Raw genomic sequence first — 22954 nt, forward strand, 5'->3', positions numbered from 1 at the left:
GTAGTACGTGGAAGAAAGCTCCTTGAAAACCGCACTGCGGAGGAACGCCACACATCCAGATGGTGGAGATGATATCGTATTTTGTGGCGTGTCGTGTGAAGGTGAAATTCGGCAGGAGGTATCAGGTCAAACAGCTCTTCGGAAAACTTAAATTTTGCTTTAAATTTTTTCATATCATCATCATTATTTCAGCCGGAAGATGTCCACTGCTGGACAAAGGCCTCCCCCAAAGATCTTCATGATGACCGGTCCCGCGCAGCCCTCATCCAACTTATATCGGCGATCTTAACCAGATCGTCGGTCCATCATGTACGGCCTACCAACACTACGTCAACAGGTACGTGGTCGCCATTCGAGGACCTTATTGGCCCAACAGCCATATATACATCGAGCTATGTGTCCTGCCCACTGCCACTTCAGTTTCGCAATCATCTGACTTATGTCGGTGGCTTTGGTTCTTCTACTTCTCATTTCTGATTTGATCTCGAAGGGAAACTATGAGCATAGCCCTCTCTATTGCTCTGAGCGACCATGAGCTTCCTCATAAGGCCATTTTTACATATTTGTAAGTTTACACAATGTGCAAAAGGTCTTCAACTGTATCATACTGTAATTATTATAAACACAATCATCGGCTGAGTCAGTGTAGAGGTAGACTATGATAGACTTACAATATTCTAGCGAATAGAAATACAAACTGTGTGAGAGAGAAGAACATCTCTAACACAGATTCAGCAAGATACCATTGGGAGGCTCCTTTGCACAGGATGCCGGCTAGATTATGCGTACCACAACGGCGCCTATTTGTGCCGTGAAGCAGTAATCTGGAAGCAGTACTGTGTTTCGGTCTGAAGGGCGCCGTAGTTAGTGAAATTACTGGGCTAATGAGACTTAACATCTTATGTCTCAGGGTGTCAAGCGCAGTAGTAGGGCTGCTCAGAATTTTTGGGTTTTTCAATAATTTTGAGCGGCGCTGCATTGTAATGGGCAGGGCGTATCAATTACCATCATTTGAACGTCATGCTCGCTCGTCCCTTATTTTCACAAACAAATAGAAAAGGAAAGCGAATCTATTGTTGCTGTAAGCAATTTTCATTGACAAGTCGTAAATAGTCAGGCATGCTTGGCGTTAGCTCCGTAGTATTTTGATTATAAAACCTTAAGGTAACGAACACATTGATAAATCACAAATTAAAGAAATTAACATCTTGACTGTTGCTTCCCAATATATTCTTGATAATGTTATGTATGTACATAGCCACACAAGTGAATTCGCTAGAAACTGTCATAGCCATAATGTTAACACCAGGAATAGACATAAACTTATAATGCATACTACTCGGCTAAGTCGAAAAAGTAACCATGTAATCATTTTTATAAAAAAAAAAAAAAACCGCTGAGTTTGTTGCGCCCATTCTTCTCAGGTCTGAGGCATTCTTTTGGAATATAATATAATGGATATTTTATATCCTATTTTGAATAAAACTATTTGAATTTGAATCAATTTTGGTCATGCATTATAGGGCTATTGTGGGTCTGTTATATTCAAATTATGAATTTGAATGTAATTAATAATTAATTTAATAGTAAAAACAAATTTATAATTTGAATATAATTAAATACCAAATGGTATTACCCGCCGCGATGGCTAACGTCCTGATGGAATGATCCTGGTGACTTGGGCACGGGGAAGGGCGCTGGTGTGGGACTTGACTTGCGTCAACAGGCTTCTTCCCATTTCCAAGTTACGTCAGTTGCTGCTGGGGCTGCTGCTTCGACTGCAGAAGTTAGCAAACGTCACAAAATAATACGTTGGTCTCAGTGAGCAATACATCTTTGTGCCGTTTGGTGTTGAGAAACTTGACCCGTGGTTTGTACTGGAAGCCCAATAGCTGGCAGCTATTTCGGTTAGCGGATCAACCTAGCTATCCAACGTGGAAATGCTGCCAGTATTCTTGGCAGCATTCATAACGATAGTTTTAATTAAAGGTAATCATAGTTATTTTTCAATAAAAAGGCATAAACGGCATTTATTTTCTCAAAATTGATTACTTTACAATTCTTTTTGATGTCATTTCTAATATACTAGATTCTACTACCGCATCGGAATCAAATGACGCTCTGAGAGAGAAGAAGTGGCGCAAAAAACTCTCTCAGCATTCTTTTTTGCGCTCGGTTATATAGTTATAAGATTTGTTTTGTTTTGAATAATTCTAAATTTTAATTTATTTATTTATTTTCCTTTTATTCAACATAGAATATGTAATCCCTTATTGAAAGTCAAAAACTACCCACCATTCGGAAGTTTATGCCTTACACCTGAGAAGGACGGGCGCAACAAACTTGGCGAAATGTGAAATGAATTGAAGAGTGACCGTTGAGTTTCTTGTATGTTCTTTTCCCGAGCTTTATTTTTTCCGAACATATCGCAGATGCAGTGATTAAAATTAAAAATTTATAGTAATACATATAATAAGGGCTTAGCTTAAGCGCCTGTTTTAATATCTTCATTAACTCTGACAAGGTGGTGCGGGTGAAGATAGGCATTATGACGTCGTGATATCGGGCATCCTCTATTATGATATCATCCCCAATGTCTGGATGTGTAGCGTTCCTCCACAGTGCAGATTTCAAGGAACTTTCTTCCAAGTACTACAAAGCTGTGGAATGAGCTTCCTTGTGCGGTGTTATTAGAACGGTACGGTAGAAGGTACCCATACCTTCAAAAAAGCGCGTACACTTTTTTAAGGGGATGGAAACGCTCCTGGGTGTTGCAAGAGAATGTGGGTGGCGGTGATCACTTAACATCAGATGACATCGCTCGTTTGTTCTCTCTTCCATAAAAAAAATATAAGATGCAGATGATTTTTATTGAGGTAGATATCAATAGCGATTGAGAAAAAAAAACACAATATTTTTTATATTAACGAGATGAGCAGACATTCATCAGATGGCAGTGATAAGCCCTGCCTATTACAAAGTAGTGCCGCTCAGGATTATTGAGAAACACAAAATTCTGAGCGGAACGGCGATGACGCATGTCACTTTGTACAGCTTACTTAGTACTTCACTAGGTACAGCGTCCTTCAACCCGTAACACAAATACTGTTTGGCGGCAGAAAAAGGTGCCATTTGATTGTTATATTTTGATTGTTATAATTTAAATTAAAAAATAATATTAGTGTGAATTTAAACATCATATTCCAAAATTCTAAATTTAAATCTCGAAGATGATATAAAAAAATTGCGGTTTAAATCCCATAAAAACCGCAGCATGATCTGCACACGTACAAAGAGATTGACCACCAATCGATTCTAGTTCCGAAGATCCACCGTAGAACCGGCTGTAACCGTTGCTTTACCATCACGAAAAAAAATACAGTTACCGCAACGGCGGCCCGCGCGCCATTACGAAAAAAGCACAAGCAACCTCCACTGCACTTGAACAAGACGTGTGACTCCCGCGCGAAAACTGACATTGACGTTTGTGCGGCGCGCATCTCGCCATTTTTGTGTGTGTTTTATCTATGGACATGGAGTGTGGATAGCGAATGGATTTTTTGTTGTTTTGTTTAACGGATTTTTTGCAAAATGCCGAGCACAATAAGAGGTAAACTTTTCTTTATTACGCTTACTTTTCTTCGTTAAACGTACATACATCAAAGGAGAAAACTTACAAATTTTACAAAGATTGTTTTTTTTTTGTTCTGGCAGTCCTAAATATATTCCGTAATCTGCCTTAAATTTTCCTTTTGAAGAGATTTTTAAAATATTGAAATCGATAGTTAAATATATAAGAAATAATCCTCTCATTTTGTTAATGTGTGTAGATGAATTTATCTCCTCTACGTTAGCTGACTGTTATAAGTTTTTCATTCTCGAATCATAATGGCTACGGCTGGTTAGGTTCAGCCAAAGCGGTACATAATTTTTATACAGCAAAGATAAAAACTTTTCTGTAGGTCGACGTACTCTTGTGTTTACGGAAGAAAGTCCAACTTTATTTGAATTTCATGCGGTTCGGAATTAGAATTCATTTCTGCCATTTTTAATATTTACAATGATCTCGGTTGCTTTGTAATCTGTTTTTTGTTTATTGAATCAGGCGTTACTTTGCGGAAATCCATAATTATACAAATTATTTAAGTCTAATAATATTGGCGTAATTAACACTAAAGAAGACTTAAATAATTTGTTTTTTTATTTATAAGGCATTTTGTATAGAAAATGTACTTCTTTTCCATATAAAAATAAACAGTTTTAAATTTTACATTAATGTTTTTTTTAAATGGGGTACAAAGTTTTTGCAGAGCATATTTTCAAGGGGACTATCCAGTCCCCTTACTTAAAAGAATAATCCTAATTTAATACAGTTAGAATTACACGCGTTTTAATCCTTTAAAAAGGTTTTTATACAAATCTGTAACACTCTAACACACTAGTACGAAAGTTTATAAGGCATTTTTATTCAATAACATAAATAATTTTGATGGGAAGCAGTTTGTATATCCGTCCCAAAAATAATCTCAAGTCACGCCAAAAGAAGTTTTACATCAAATAAATATTGGTCATCAAAATTCGTAGCCTCATTAATATCTGCTTAATATTATTACAACATTACTTAAAAATCTGAGACGCAGAACTTCGTGTCAAAAGGCTGTATAATTATATACACCTAATTAAATATTTCATTTAAACACCTTATTATAAGATATCTATCAACGAATTATGTCGCTTAATAGAAGATAAACTAAATTCAAACTATATTTAATATTCAAGGAATTTTTCGAGAACCCATTTCTAAAATAGACTTCTACACTTTGTCTACGGTGAACGGGATATATTTCTAACGAAATAATAATAATTAAATTACAATCACTTACAATGAGCAAGTTATTACAGCTTCATCTCACATCACGTATAAAACCCACCAACCATGCTGAAAATTCGAGTCCTCCAAGCATCCCAAATAACGATAAGGTTTTATAATAAATTTGTCTTGTTATAAAAAAACATATAAAAGAGCCTTAATTGTTTTGAAGTGTAAACTTCTTCAACAGCGTTGAGAACTTGGGATGGGTTGAAATGTTAAACTTGCGTCAGGACATGTGACCTGATCGAAACTTCGTAGGACGGTCAATTATAATATTTGATGATTGATTTTTCTAAGACATAAACTTTATAATATAAAATAATTGTTAGTTCTGAAGTGTTAATATTTGTTTCTATGTAATATAAATTGTCATTTTTGTGTACGATAGCGCAATAAATATATTGTATTTAACCACATAAATGCTAGTAATTTTATACTGATAATAAAAGACATTCGTGCAAAATTATTCCATGATCATTCCAAAATATTCAAAAATGCAAAACATTAATGTTCAAGTTTTCACTTCTGTTTTTTGTTGTCCGAAGTGAAGTGAAGGATTAGAGTGGGATGCCGAAGAAAACCTACCCCCATAATGAACCCCTTAGGATTCTGCTCCACTTAAAAGTAATATGTCCCGAAGAAATCCAGCGATTTTAGATACCAGGAGGCGTGCGTAAGTAAGTGTTTAGATTCGTCAGTTCATAAGTGTTCCTGATTATTAGCTCCTATTTATTATTATTTAGCATGATTTTATAATTTTTCCTTTCCAGAAAATTGTATGTCTATAAGATCTTCCGTTAGTGTATTTAGTATCTTTGGTAGGTCATAGTGGCACTTTTACCATTTAAGTTGTCGATTGCAGCCTGTATCATGATTCCTTTCTGGATAATACGGTCACAGCACGGCCAGTGTAGTGTGTAAACTCCTTAATGTAACCCACATTATATAATTTATATTTTTCTTGTACAAAATAATTTTAGGATCGTTATTGAACACGGAAGACTTCTCACTATTACTTATTACACAATTTATTAGACAGAATGTTGCCTGAACACGTTGATTCGAACTGTGACCTCTATTTTCAGCAACGCAACGCACACTAAATGATAGTGACAAACGTATCGCGAGTGTAAGACGTTAGTTTTCATGCACACTAAAGTAATAACCCTGGCCCGTTTTCATGCATTGCCTAACAACTCTATCTAGAGGTGTAAAATTATCTAAGAATGTGGTATTTAATTTAATTGAATTTCTATTAATTATCGTATCTAGAGGGGAGTATCATGTATATAAAATGCTTTTAATATACAGTCAGGTTACAGATAATTGAATTTTTTGAATTTTTGATTATTTTTTTATTAAATAAAGTATACACAGTATCAAACTATCTAATCAATATTTGACTGTTAAATCGCCAAATAGTACAAATATTGATGCCTTCAATGCTCCAATTTCATATCTTAATTGAATCAACACTAAAATTAAATCCTGTATTAATATATAGATTATAATTGATTTAATAATTTAAGGATCTTTCATTAAAAAAAATGAAAATAAAATGAATGTTCTAATTTTTTTAACAAATTTCACCAACAATGTTAACATAAACTCAAATAAAATATTATTAATATATTATTACAATTTATATACAAGATGTAACAAAACAAATCTTATAACTATATTTACAATACTACGACTACATACAATTAAAACTATCATTACGTGGAAGCGTACCAAGAATACTGGCAGCATTACCGCGTTGGATAGCAAGGCTGATCCGTTGACCGAAATAGCTGCCAGCACTTGGGTTTCCAGTAGCCTTATTGAGGCGCGAAGATTGTATTTTGAACATTTTCCGCGCCTCTGGGCCACACGGGCCAAGTGTCTCGACACCAAACGGCACAAAGATGTATGACTCACTGAGACCAACATATTTGCGACGCTTGCTGTCTTAGGCAATCGAAGCAGCAGCCCCAGCACCAACTGACGTAACTTGGACATGAGAAGGAGCCAGAGTGTCGACGCAAGTAGCGTCCCACACCAGCGCCCTTCCCCGTGCCCATGCCACCAGCGTCATTCCATCAGGACGCTTGCCATCGCGGCGGGTAATACCATTTGGCTCTAAAACAGCTGGTATATTAAGAGCCGCAAATGCCCTGCGAATGACTTCATTAATGCTGGCGTGACGACTGATACGGCCTGCCGAATTTAGGCAGGATAACCCGTCGCGTCCAAGAGCATCTACCTGAACGCCACATCTACATTGATGTGGTTCATTCAGTTTTATACCTAGCCGAAGTGATACGCATATTGACAATGTCATATTGTTAAGTAGCGTTCCAATCGGCGCAGAAGGCAAGGCTTGTAACCAAAAGCCCGACTCATTTTGTGTCACGGCCAAAAGACGAGCACGCTCTGTTATGACAGTAGATGAGATCAAAAGATCATCAAAGGCTGACTTACATAGAAGTGAATTTAGGCAGGATAACCCGTCGCGTCCAAGAGCATCTACCTGAACGCCACATCTACATTGATGTGGTTCATTCAGTTTTATACCTAGCCGAAGTGATACGCATATTGACAATGTCATATTGTTAAGTAGCGTTCCAATCGGCGCAGAAGGCAAGGCTTGTAACCAAAAGCCCGACTCATTTTGTGTCACGGCCAAAAGACGAGCACGCTCTGTTATGACAGTAGATGAGATCAAAAGATCATCAAAGGCTGACTTACATAGAAGTGCGTCCCATGCTTTTTGACACCTTAAATCGTCTGGAAAATTTTGAATATTTGCAATATTTAGCCAAGCATTGTTAGCTTCGTTCAAATACACAATCTCTGAGTTACCTGGTACATGATTTACAATTCTGGTAACCAAAGGCTGCGCACTATGAACTGAAGATAGAAATGCTGGTAAGGCAACGCCCGAAACTTTGCGAGTACCCAACCCACAAAACCGTATCGTTAAAGAGGCTTGAGACCATGCACGATCTGTAAACGCGCAATTCAAAACGGTGTCTAAAATTTAAGTGAAATATCAATCACATCAAGCAAATTTGGAAATTTCCTTAACGGGCTAGACCTTAAGAGGTACGTAAATTTTGGAACAACTAAACAAGACTGAATAATAGTTATGGCCATACGAGAAACGTTATTAAATTTTTTAATGTGATCGTTTAAGATCGTTGGAATTGAAACAGGAAATAATGGAGCTCCAAGAAGGTGAAGTGAATTCTTATCCTAAACTTTAATATTGGGGGCCAGAACATTAAATTTATTGGTAATATCAACCCGGTCTGAAATTTTCGCCGATAAAAAGCTCGCATTTTGAAAAATTTAACTCAAGGCCGATTGAGCTAAAACTTTCTATTACAACTTTCAAATCATCTAAAACAGAGTCCACTTCACCACCCAAAGTACCATCATCCAAGTACCAAACATTAAATTTTGATTTTAGTTTTGTTATGGCGGAAAGAATGGAAGGCTAAATAGTGCTGGACCAAGAGGGTCGCCTTGCTGACAGCCAACGGAAGACTAAATATTATGATTTTTGTATAATAATTTGGATGGCTTACTATAACATTGCCAAATATAATGATAGATTGAAGGAATTGAATTTTTAACTTCTCTCAGAAGAGCTCCCCTATCAACAGAGTTAAAAGCATTTTTCACTTCTAATTTTAGAAAGACATCACCAGATAATACTAGGTCTCGAAATCTCGAGCGATTGCCAATTCCGTGGCTATCTGGAGGGCAAAGCCAAATTGGCTTCGAAGAAGCTGCGCGTCATTAATAGAGCACGGCAATACTTCAAGCCGGCCCACATTCTAGCTCTCTACAAAGCGCTGGTCCGGCCACACATGGAGTATTGCTGTCATCTCTGGTCTGGCGCACCCCAGTATCAGCTCGATCCATTTGACCGCAGACCGCAACGCAGAGCTGCTCGAATTGTCGGGGACCCAGTGCTCTGTAAACGGCTGGATCACTTGGCGTTGCGTAGAGACGTCGCTTCATTGTGTGTCTTCTACCGCATTTATCACGGGGAGTGTTCAGAAGAGCTGTTTAACCTGATTCCTGCCGCTGAATTCCACCGTCGCACGACACGCCACAAGTTAGGATATTATCCCCACCATGTGGATGTGTGGCGGTCCTCCACAGTGCGGTTTTCAAGGAGCTTTCTTCCACGTACTACATACCTGTGGAATGAGCTTCCTTGTGCGGTGTTTCCGGGACGATACGACCTTTACCAAACAAACGATTTTTGACAATTCTTTTGAAATTCGTAATACATTTGTTTTGAACATTTTCTGGGATCTTGTTGTAAAAGCATTTACATCACCCAACAAAAGACTTACTAACACGACTTAGCCGAGTAGTAGGCATAATATATTTAATAAAATAATATGATAAAAGAAAACGATTGTATTTCTTACAAACTATCAGTTGATGAGAAAACTCTTCTTTCATATTTCTTTCCTGCCCAAGTGATTTTTATATCCGTCGTAATTAAAGTTCCACATAATGCTACAGGTCATTTATAAATAAATTAAAAAATAAGGGTCCCTATGTGTTCCTTAAAAAAATTAAGAAGTATGAAATTAGCCTCGTAAAGAAGTTTAAATTTGGAACCTCTACATTTTATTTAAGAAATTAATTCTGGTAGCCCATCTATGATTATGCGCCACATTTTCAAGGGTCATCATATACTCTTTAAAAAGAATTTCAACAAAATAAATAAAATTAAAAATTAAGCTTCGGTTATCAAATAAATGATTAATATGTATCGCCAGTGGTTAATTGAATGAATGAATAAATCCGAGAAGTTGGTTAAACTATAAAGTGAGTCCTACGTCCGCCTCGCGCCCAACGTAAACACAGGATAGAGATAACACGATATCGCGTGAAAAAGCGATAGTTTCGCGACGAAGCCCTGTACCGTTGATGCAATCCCTTTCTTCGTGACGTAGCGTACGGTACTTTAATAGTGATGCGCGCCATTTTTCGATATTATCTTATCGTTTTTCACACTGTCAGTAAGAAAGTAAAAACTGTTTAAAAAAAGGTATACAAACAAATATTCAAAAGACAAATAACTATATTTTTTGGTAATATGCTCATACCAATTTTCCAAAGGATGTGACCAGATTATTTTAAATTAATAGAACAAATTAAAATGAATAATATATTTAAGGTGTTTTCATAGTACATTTTGTGTCTATTGCCCATACTCATTTCAATTCTTATTCTTGTTAACTTTATAATCAATACATATAACATATACATATTGTGATCACTATATATCATCAGATCACAATAATTATAATTATAAAATAAATCACTTATTGAACGTCCAAATCTTCCAACCATTCAAAAAGATATCTCATAGGCGTGAGAAGAATGGGCACAACAAACTCAGTTAAGCTTTTTTGTAATTTAATTGCATCACAATTAAATCTTGCATAACCCTTAAATACTTCGACAACCTTTTATACGAACATTTGATAACGGTAATGTAGGTGATTATTGTTGTCAGGTTCATGCAACTTTCAAATTCACACAAATTCTCCAAATGACATAACATCGATATTCTTTGCACATCACTAGCGAGTGACGTGACGTGTGTAACGGTGCTTGCTGTTAGGCTCACCCACATACTATGTAACTGTGCGGGGCCCGTTATGTGGACGCGATCCGTGGGACTGCCGTAAAAACTTATATGACAGGTGGAACTTCAATGTACTTAACGTGGAGAGTTGTGGCTGAACGTGACGCCTTTGACTTGTTACCAAACAGCTACACTATGGTGGACTTCAAATATGTATTCTATTAATATAAATATTATTCTAGGAATAAAAATTGGGCAGGTTAATAATATAATAGGCAGATAAAAAATAAACTAAATATTTAATTGTTTTCTTCTCTATGTGTAAGTAACCATATTACCTGTACGTAATGATTATTATTATCATTAAAATTGACTTTCTCGTATACGGCACTAGCTGACCCGACAGACGTTGTTCTGTTCATAAAAAAAACTCTTAGGGGTGGAATTTCATAAAATCCGTTCTTAGCTGACCTCTACTCGGCGAAAGGAATATTCCTACCAAATTTCAAGTCTCTACGCCTTATGGTTCCAGAGATTTCGTGATGAGTGACTATATACGTGGATATCTCTAATATATATGTAAATATAGATTGAGTATTTTTACTTATTAATTAAAACAATTTATAAAACGACGAAGTTGTAGATGGTGATTTAAAAGAGTGGCAATGAGTTTTTTGCCAATTATTTTCATTAAAGCTCAACCTTTTCCGAAGTGGTGGTGGTATAATGTGATTTTGATTTGATTTGAATGTCACGAAATACATAATCGCTTTTGCTTAATTTATTCACAAGTAATAACCTCTTGCTAAATAGTGAAAAAAACAATTGAATTCGATTTGTACTACCCAATGTGAAAAACAGCTATAGGAAAAGGTAAGGTGATACTATATTTCAAAACTCTGGAAGTAATAGATTCGACTATTTTCCTGGCATTACCAGATAGTAAAGTACAGTGGTACCCCATATATCAGTAAAATAGCAAATTCTGCTGCTGCAGTCAAAAAGTTCACATACTTGACAGATATACAGCGTGTTTCGTCTATTTTGTGTACTTCTATATCGTTATATCATACGAATATGAATATAATGTATGTTAGAAAAATACAATAGTTAAATTCAAGAAGAGTTGTGATTTGAATTCATTCAATTGAAGAAGAAATATCTGTACGTGCTGTTTAATAATTATCTAGAGTTCTATCTAGGCTCCTTTATAGGTATTGGTATTCTAAGCACACATCCAAGAAATATATAAAAGCTTCTTTGACAATGAAGACTGACTATGGTATATTAGATTATATAGAGAAAAATGATGCATGGTTCTTGTCTGGTTCTGCGCAGGCGACCTAAAATTGTATTAAGTAGGCTAAGTGTTATATGATTTAAAAGATGGGCTGGGAGTTTCTTATCAGTTCTTCTCCCCATGTCAAAGCCCCTTTACGAACTGATGTAGCTTCATGACCAAGTGTTGTTGCAATATGTTATGTTGTTGTCACTCCGTATCGTAAATAAATATATTTATATCTATTATATTCTATTGTTTATATCCTTATAGCCCTCAGCCGCCGCCTTAGATTTCCCATAATTTTATTTTTTAAAACTTCGGTTTAATTTACAAGATAGACCCTGTCGTGCAATACTTTCAAGTTACCACAGGTAGGGGTGACACGTTTGTGATTCCTCTGGTGTTACAAGAGGGTATAATAATAATAATATTATTGATACACTAATACAATCATCCTGCCCCAAACTAGGCATAGCTTGTACTATGGTTGCAAGACAACGACATACATACTTAAACATACATATAAAAATCCATGACTCGGAAATAAACATGATCTGTGGAGATCTCTTACTCATTCTATTGACACAATATCAACAATTTGCGCCAAGTTTGTTGACGATTCTTCTCGTATTACGCTACGCAACACTAGATATATGGGCAATGACAATAACTCAGAGTGATTTTTGTGGATCGTATCGGAATATAGAGTCTTTCATTTTCAATTATAGATTCACAAGGTAAGCTGTTTCTATGTTTTTATTAATTTTTTTTATCAACAAGTAGTGCAAGCACTGCTTTTGTTTCAGTTTGAAGGACGATGTAGCTTGTTATAGTATATCTTATGTCTGAGGCCCGTAAATTATTTAGAAGAGAAAAATACATCTACGCAGATCCTTGATGGAAGCCTAAGGGGCTTGGACTGTTGGACTTAAATCGAGATCCACCATCGACTAAAAATGTGAAATGCTATTTAAATAAAATACTTTTAAACTTTCACTATAGTTCGAATTGTAACATCTATTAAAAGTGTAGGCAGCATTCACAAAAAAAAACACCTTGTTAGTAAAGACAAAAATAATGAAAATTAAATAATAAATATTAAGCTTGTTTAACATGACATAATTTTTTAGGTCACTTATAAACTTGGACCCTTTATATCGGAAGATATCGATAATGCTAATTAGCTAGCAATCTCTTATAACATTGTTTGATTCTATTGAGGGGCGACTTTAAACACAGACATTTTTTTGTACAGGACATTTTATAAATGTATCTGAAGATAGTTTCTCAGTTATTAATTCCGACTGAGCGAAGTCAGCGCGGTGCACAAGTATGTTTTAAGTAAGTTGGTACTCAATCAATGGCACAATGCTGTGAGGTCGAAAAAGTTCGTTGACCGCGACCGGTTCGCGATCAAAGACGGGATTTTTTTTAATACTCTCTGTGCCGTTATGTTGGTAGAACGTAAAACAATTTGTCGTGGGAATCGTAGTTTTTGGCGTTGTTATGTTTGGTTTATTAGCAGAAATATCTGACAGGATTTTTTCTCAAACATGCTTAATATAACTAAAAAAGGTTTAAATACTAATATAACCTAGGTCCGCGATTTATAACCTAGGTCCTAGATAATCATTAAGAGAAAAATTTAAAGAAACAAACATTTTGACTGTTGCTTCTCAATACATTTTTGATAATGTTCTGTATGTTCATAAGCACATTGAGGAATTCTCTAGAAACTGTGACATTCATAATGTTAACACGAGGAACAAATATAAACTTGTTATGCCTACTACTCGGTTGGGTCGAGTTAGTAAGTCTTTTGTTGGGCGATGTATATGCTTCTACAATATGATCCCAGAAAATGTACAAAACAAATGTGTTACGAAATTTAAAAGAATTGTTAAAAAACATTTGTGTGGGAAAGGTTATTATAGCATAAACGATTTTCTTAATGACACCACGGACTGGGAATAAAGCGAACACCATCAGGCTTTTTAATTATAAATGTTTATTGTACGATATCACATTGTAATCCATATTTTATATAAAAAAAAAAAGCCCGCTGAGTTTCTTGCGCCCATTCTTCTCAGGTCTGAGGCAGTCTCTTTCGAATGGGTGGTAGTTCTTGACGTTCAATAAGTGATTTTAAATCCTATTTTGAATAAAAATATTTGAATTTGAATAATAACTTAAAGAACATGCTTAAAACCATGACATAGTAACTAAATAAAATAAGCGTAATGATTTTACTAATTATTTGGCTGTTTTTAATTTGATATATTTGTTATAATGCTATTGTCTAGAGCTAGAGGTATATTGCCTTCGATCGCGTAGACCACATCATCTTGCTAGCCAAATTAGAAAGTCTAGGTATACATGGGGATCTGTTAAGATGGATTAAATCATACCTGTCTAATCGATCTCAGGCAGTGATAGTAGGTGGGTACAGATCGGATTTTGTGAAAATTCCATCAGGTATTCCACAGGGATCTCACCTGGGACCATTGCTTTACAACGCATATATTTATGATATATACAGATATTTTAAACAATGCAACCATCTTTTATACGCAGATGATAAAAAAATATTTTACAAAGTACACAATCATAATGACTGCATTGAATTACAAATTACTCTTAATAATCTATCTGAGTATTATAAAAACAATTTTATTTCAGTTAATGCACCTAAATGTCAACAGATATCGTTTAGTCGTAAGGTTAATAAGATACAATTTACATACTCGCTAAATGGAATTCCTATTAATAAAGTAGGTATTGTTAGGGATTTAGGTGTTATTTTTGACAGCAAGCTAACTATGTCTGAGCATATTGATTACGTTGCGAATAAAGCGTTCAAGAGCTTAGGTTTTGTGATACGTACCTGCAAACCTTTTAATGACCTTGCATGTATTAAATCTGTTTACTATGCATACGTGCGTAGTGTCTTAGAGTACGCAAGTTGTATCTGGTCGCCCCATTATATAACATATATTGAAAAACTTGAAAAGATTCAAGCTAAATTTATAAGGCACCTTAACTTTCGTCATAAAATTTTTTCCAACTATAAAGATGGCTGCATGCATCATAATATAATTTCACTAGTAGACAGACGAACGTTATTAGATACAATGTTCTTATTTAATATAATAACTAATCTTCTGGACTCCCCAACATTACTTGCTAGTATTAACTTCAATGTACCACTAAAACGAACGAGAAATACGCCTCTTTTTTCATTATCATTTTACACTACGAACTATGGTAAAAATTCTCCCATTAACAGAATTTGTAAGCATTACAACGAAGTTTTTTCGAATGTCGACATTCATAATCGCAGTAAAAATAGCTTCAAAACAGAAATTATTAAAATATTAATGAATACACTAGATACAAAAAATGTTACTGGAGCAATATAAAACGAACAAATAGGTACATTAACACACGCACATATACACAAACACAAACTACACGCACACATACACATCCAAACATAAAATAAACACTATAATCGATTATAACATAATATAATAATAGATATAAATATTAAATTCGCATTCATACGCATAATATTATTCTTTTAACGTTTAAACTATACATATTATTATGTTAAAGTAAATTAAGTTGAAATTCATTTAAGTCGATTTTTTTTTGTTTATAAGTTAAAGTTATTTAAGTTGAAAACTCATTAGTTGATTTTTGTTTATATAGAGAGACCTGTAATTGGCTATTATATGTACACTAATTTTTAAGACTAATTTGTAATATTTATGCTGTTGGTCTTTTCAATAAATAAATAAATAAATTATATTTACGTAATTCATTATATTATAAAGAATACTTTTCGTCAATATTTAAACTTATTCGGAAATTATACGTAGCGATTGTTGATTCACTTTTTTTTTAAACATAATTCCAAATCAAAATCACTTTATTGACGTCACATAAGTGTCAAGGAACTTATGTGAATAATATGTTATGTTTTTAAAGTGATAACCCTCACTTCTAGGATTAATACACAAATAAAATTTGAAAAACAAAATTTTATGAACGATGCGGGATTCGAACCCACGATCTCCGGCGTTCCGTGCCGGTGCTCTAACCAACTGAGCCAACCATTCGAGCACCGCATCGTTATAAAATTCTGTTTGCTTTGTCCGGAGGTCGTGGGTTCGAATCCCGCATCGTTCATAAAATTTTGTTTTTCAAATTTTATTTGTGTACTTATGTGAATGTCAAAAGTTTTCGTGGCGTTCCCACAACAAAACATCTTTGAGAAATATTTTTTAGAGATTATAAAACTAAATCTCAGGCCGATTAATAGGTAATCGGTTTGCAGTGAAATATAGTATTTAATGCTTCATTGCATTTTCTTTCATAATATTTAAATTTATTCCTGGATATAGCTCGAAATTTTTCTATTAAAATATATATTCTCAGTTTTAAATAACAACCTGTATAGCCGAGTGGTTAACGATCCTACCTACTAAGCTAGAGGTCCCGGGTTCGAATCCCGGTAGGTGCAAGCATTTATATGATGAATATAGATGTTTGTTTCCGAGTCATGGATGTTTAAATGTATTTATGTATGTTTATATGAATATATGTATGTTTAAGTAGGTATATTGTATAAAATATATCATTGTCTTGTAACCCATAACACAGGATATATATGCTTAACTTGGGGCAAGATAATTTGTGTAAAAAGTGTGTCAATATTATCAATATTATTAAGTACTTTGTATTTTATAGTCTTCTTTTATGACGTTACTATCTGTTTAAATTCTCTTTGGTTACTATTTCAAATTATTTCTTGTCATGTACATGCTTCTTACTGCATTTTTTTAATAAATAAATGAATAAATTTTGAGCTGTCAGATGATCGGGATATTTCCCCGAATATTTGTCTAGTTACGTTTCTAGTATCTATATGTCTGTAAAAAAAGTGTATCCTATTTTGAATAAAAATATATAAATTCAAATTCATATAAAATTATTCAAAATAGGATTTAAAATCACTTTTTTAACGTCAATAACTACCAACCCTTCAAAGTAGGGTGCCTCAGACCTGAGAAGAAAGCGCAAGAAACCCAGCGGGCTTTTTTTTATCATGAAAATATGGATTACAATGTAATATCGTACAATAAATGTATAATTAAAGAGCCTGAGGGTGTTCGTTCAATTTCCAGTATATGGTATGATTAAGTAAATCATTTATGTAAACTTTACCACACAAACGTTTTTAACAATTCTTTTGAATTTCGTAACACATATTTTGTTTTTACATAACAAATTTGTATATGGTATAGATATATATATATATACTATGTTATGTTTTTATTAATTATTAATGTTTATTGTACGATATTACATTGTAATCCATATTTTATATAAAAAAAAGCCCGCTGAGTTTCTTGCGCCCATTCTTCTCAGGTCTGAGGCAGTCTCTTTTGAATGGGTGGTGGATTTTGACGTTCAATAAGTGATTATAAATCCTATTTTGAATAAAAATATTTGAATTTGAATTTGAATATGGTACCCAGGCATTACTTACCAATATTTCAAGCGGGTGTTTTTAGGCATTTTTACTGAAAAATTCACTTTTCTGTCATGATCTACCACTCCTTCTATATGAATAATATTGACACAGTTTTACACAAATTTTCTTGCCACATACTAGGCATAGCCTGTACTATGGGTACAAGACAACGATATAATTAATACAATATCCTTACTTAAACATAAATACTTATAAACATCCATATTCATCAAATAAATGTTTTCATCTACCGGGATTCGATTCCGGGACCTCTAGCTCAGTAAGCAGGATCACTAACCATTGGGCTATATAGGTCGTCGCATGGCCACCATTCTTGTACATAAATTACAATGGAAATATATAAGATTTTGAAGTCCATTAGGTGCATGAGACATTAACATTTAGCATTAAGCTAACCAAGAATTGTCATACCAAAAACCAACAGTATAGTAGTAACAGTAATAGAAACAAGAATTATATAAGATTTCGTGAACTGAACAAATTTCAATAAGAGTGATTATAGTAATAAATAAAATAGTCTGAAACAAGCTAAAAATAAACGAAAAGCCGCTTAATTCAGTATTAAACGGTAGGTATTTAAATAATGACTGTTCACTGCATAGATGTATTTTAATATATTATCTATGGTTCACTATCATTTGCGTAAATACATACATACTTCTAATCCGCGGCAAAGGTAAAGCGATACAGCCATGCTTATTTTTTATCGCAGATTCATGGCAAACGTAGCGCTGCATGCAGCCATTGCGTAACATTACCGACCGAGGTCAACGAACGCAATTCGGCTATCTACCGTTAGAGGCGCACGTGATGGAGTACAGTTTTACTTTTAAATTCGCGATTTAGTACCGCTATTGGGTAATAGATGGTGCTGTCACGTAACGAGTGCGTGCTTGGAGATTGAATAATTCGGATGAACTGTTAATTAATTAAATTATTTTAGTTGTGAGTAGAATTTTAATTGCATGAAAAATGTGGATCTGTCTCAATGATTATAACAATAGCTTTTATACGCTGACCAGTTTATATTATGTTTGACTTAAAAGTTAAAATATATTGAAATTTTTGTTTGATTTAAAATCTTTTTAACTGCTCATACTTAGCAACCAGTATGTTGAGTATTTTACAAACAGATTACTACAAATTATCAACAAAAATGTACCTATTTACACCTGGCTTACTGAGAGCTAGCAACCATATTTTTTTTCAATTCTTGACATAGGTAACTTTCTTTATAATGACGTACAACTAAAAAAAATGTGCAATTTATCAGAAAATTTATTATAATTAAATGAATTACAGGTCCTTTTATTACGTACGGCAAATTTTTATAGGCAACCTATCGCTAATAATTGCATACTCCCTAAATGTTCACTTAAAATTAGTTTTATCATAAAAACACGTAACTGCAGAAGAGCGGTATGATCTTGGAATATAATATTGGTATTAATTCGTTATTTCTTAAGTATCCGGTATCATTTTGAAATATATTTCTCTTATTGGTGTCTTTGTAGTAGATTGTGACGTTCAATATGTGTTTATAAAAATTGAATTTACAAAAATTTAAATTGAGTAGAAATGTGCTACATATGATAGATATTTGATACTTTTCAGTATTTGAAGTGGTTTTTTTTAAACGCTGTTATTTTTTTACTATTTAGTGTCAGTTAATAATAATAATATATAATAAACTTGAATGAAAACTCCTAAAAAAGCCCTACACAAAAAAAAGTTATATCATCCACGTAGACAAAAATTTTCATAAAAAATGTTCATATAATGAAAACTATTGGGCCAAACTATGTGATTTTTTTATGGGACCAAATGGCATCTATTTCGGATCATAAATCTCAGAGTAATCCGTGTACATACATAAAAAAAATAATGATCGAATTGAGAACCTCCTCCTTATTGAAGTCGGTTAAAAATGAAATTAAATGAAATGAAATGAAATTTGCAAGAAACATTGTACTTATGATGTTAACATAATATTATTGATAATCCAATATGTTTCGTCAATTGAGATGCAAATATATTATATGTAGAGTTGTCTACATCATCGTTATTGACCCAGAATACCTATTTCCCTTTTTTTGTAAAATTTCGCCAATACTACTGTTAAACGTGGTGGAATAAAGGTTCCATGAAAGCTGCAATGCGGAGTACTGCCGCTCATTCACTTGGAGAAGAAGATGATTAAGTGAAACTTATGATACAAACCTTTTTGTAACAACACGTGTTAACATTTAGAAATTAGGCAGATTATAATCTTAAAGGTGCACAAATGCCAATAAAAATGAAAAACAATTCAATTAAATTAAAATTCCTACATTAGACGCAACCTCAATCCTCTATAGTTCTAAGAGGTGACCTTGGTGTCTGACATAGATAAGGTATGCTTGTTTGTCACGTAGAGAAAGAATAGTCTGCAGTGTATGACCTAGTGTCTATGTTGTCTATGGCACTAGCTGTAACGGTACGGTCTAACAGTACTACATACGACAATAGAATTTTACCTGTTAAGTTCTCGTATGAGTATGAATTTCATGTTCATAATTTCTTGAAGTTTTCTTAGAAAAAATATTCAACTTGACTTGAAAGCACCACAGTTTACGCAATTTGACGTCTATTACTTAGGTACATTTTACATAAATGATACGCATTGGTTTTGTTTAATATAATAAAATTTATTTTAATGAAATGAAATTAATGTTAAATTTGATCAGATTCTTAATTTTTTAGCCACTAAATTGTTTATTTGATGATTAAAGTCTTTGAATATAAGTATAAATAATAATAAAAATATCTACTCAAAATTTCAATGTTTTGCTAGTATATCAAAAATAATAAGTTTTAGTTCGGATAAATAAATAAATAATATTATATAAACTAGGTTCACTTGTCCTTGCTACTGAGCAAAAGGACATGAATCGTGCGAGTTAGTAAGCACAATCGATAAAGATAGTGTATAGGTTCTTACACGCGTATCAATCCATTCAGTTTTGGATATTCAATAATAGCATAGAACAATTTGACTTTTTTATGACGAGAATAGGGGACAGGACGTTCAGCTCATGGTAATTGGTACTGCCTATAACAATGTGCCTCTCAGGATTATTAAAAACCCAAAAATTCAGAGCAGCCCTACAATTGCGCTCGTCACCTTGAGACATAAGATATTAAGTCTAATGTGCTTCAGACCGAAACATAATAATGTTTTCACATTACTGCTTCACGGTACAAAAAGGCGCCGTTGTGGTACCCATAATCTAGCTGGTATCCGGTGCAAAGGAGCCTCCCACTGGCTAATGCCCTTAGTCGCCACGTACGACACCCTTGGGCCCGGGAGTTTGTTACACTTTTAATGCCCCGGGGAAGCACAGGGCGTAACTGATTGCAAACAAAGACCAAAGTGAGATGGCAGAGTTAGAAATTTCATTCTAAATCTACTCTCCACTTCATTGACGAGGAAGCTTGCATGGATTTTCTGACGTTGAAATCTATGTCGAGTTCTATATAACATTATTTGTTTAATTAATACACCTACAGGATTACGAACATCTTCCATTGCAGATTCAAGTAACTACTAATATAATAAACGCGAAAGTTTATCAGAATGTCTGCATGTATGTTTGTTACTCTTTCATGCAAAAACTTATAGTTTACACATCAGAATAACATATAGGCTATAATTTATAAAGGTATAATGTGAATCATCCAAAAAATGTATCAAGTAAGTAGTCTGGCATGCGATGCAAAAACCGTTGGAGTACATATATATAATCTACTAATATATATAAAAATGAATTGCTGTTCGTTAGTCTCGCTAAAACTCGAGAACGGCTGGACCGATTTGGCTAATTTTGGTCTTGAATTATTTGTGGAAGTCCAGAGAAGGTTTAAAACGTGAATAAATAGGAAAATGCTGCTTAATTTAAAAAACAACAAATTTGTTTTTCCTTTGATGTGTCCATACATAATTTCTATGAGAGAATTTATTGACGCACGGTTTGACAGTTCTGCTGTGAAACAATTTCATTACGACAGCAGGGTGCATATTTTACGAAGTAATTTTTGATGTTATGATATTATATTATTGACAAATTCAAATAAAAACATTATTTTATTTATTATATACAGAATAATGTCTGTCGGGTCAGCTAGTCTATATATATAAAAATGAATTGCTGTTCGTTAGTCTCGCTAAAACTTGAGTTCGGCTGGACCGATTTGGCTAATTTTAGTCTTGAATTATTTGTGGAAGTCCAGAGATGGTTTAAAAGGTAAATAAATATGAAAATGCTGCGGAATGAAATAAAAACAACAATTTTTATTATTCCTTTGATGTATCCCCGGTCGTTCAGAAATCAAATAGTTTAAAATGGATAACAAATTAGAATTTTTATATCTTTCCAACTTTCTCAGGAGGTAAAAAAGAAACTTAATTTTAGCTTACTATATTTGGTAGATGACTTACAGTTGTTAACTATCTATCAGATTATTTTTATATATATTTATAAAATATGGCGAAATAAAGACCTTTATAAGTACTACGTGTTTAGTCATGTGTTTATGCGGACGAAGTCGCGGGTATCAGCTAGTATATAATACATATAAATGTTTATCTTAAATAGTCCTCCAAAAAAGCCTAACTTAACTGTATGCTATTGTATTTTCGTTCAAAGGTTCAAATATATCACTAGTCTGAAAATTTGCCAGGTACGTGGACTGTACTTTCTGGGAATGCTTCGGTAACTCCTCTTGTATTAATTGATCCAACCTATAACTATTTTGAGATTGTAGATTGATAATGGAGCTTTGCTTGAGCCTATTACATTCGGAACCCTTAAGTTTTAAAAGCATATTTGAGCTGACTTGGGAAGCCTCTGTGAATCGTGAGGAGAAAGGGCCGTTTGGGATAATCCTGCCCTTGATACAAGTCAACAAACCACGTTGTAATTTTAGGGCTTTATCCCTGGATTAATATTTAGGATTGTCTATATTATTTACAATTTACATAAATTATTTTGTCCAAATTAGACCTAGCCTATAGGTGCAGGAAATTGAATTACCTACATAATTTATATTTATACAGTTTATACTTTATTACTTTTTATGAAATATTCCATTTTTAAAACGCTTTTAACTTTGAACACCATTCATATATTGGATGCAGCACTTTTCAAAACTAATTTGTTATGTATATTACAGCCAGTGTCATATACTCTATTGATTGACAAGAGCCGTTGAGTTTCTTGTATGTTCTTCTCACGAGCTCTACTTTTTCCGAACATATGTTATATTAAGTAATTTAAAAGATATATTTATAGTGAGGATTCAAAAGCGCTTAATTTGAGCCTAATTTAATAACGTTAATTTGACTTTGACTTTACCTGGGAATTTGAAAGATGTTTCTTCCAAATTGGGAGAACTTGGGAGTCCTAAGATCCAGTTTCTGGCTTAGTGTATAGACTGCAGTCTCTCACAATTACCTGTGCATGTAATTTTTATTACTTTCATTATAATGTATCGTTATGACTTTGTGTTGAGAAAATAAAGTAGATAAGTACGAATTCATTGTAGTGTACGTAAACTTATTATTGTGTACTATAGACGTGAACCGTACGACTTAAAATG

General features: G+C 33.9%; 1 protein-coding gene across 1 annotated transcript in view; it reads left to right on the forward strand.

Moving 5' to 3' along the window:
* Window positions 1–3433: 3433 nt before the first annotated feature.
* Window positions 3434–22954, forward strand: part of LOC126968307 (probable nuclear hormone receptor HR3) — a 146132-nt gene continuing 126611 nt past the window's right edge. The window contains exon 1 of the mRNA XM_050813243.1: window positions 3434–3610. Coding sequence (XP_050669200.1) covers window positions 3592–3610 — 19 coding nt within the window. The 5' untranslated portion in view covers window positions 3434–3591. The remainder of the gene's footprint in view (window positions 3611–22954) is intronic.

Source organism: Leptidea sinapis, chromosome 15 (genome assembly GCF_905404315.1).
Source record: "Leptidea sinapis chromosome 15, ilLepSina1.1, whole genome shotgun sequence".
Taxonomy (NCBI): domain Eukaryota; kingdom Metazoa; phylum Arthropoda; class Insecta; order Lepidoptera; family Pieridae; genus Leptidea; species Leptidea sinapis.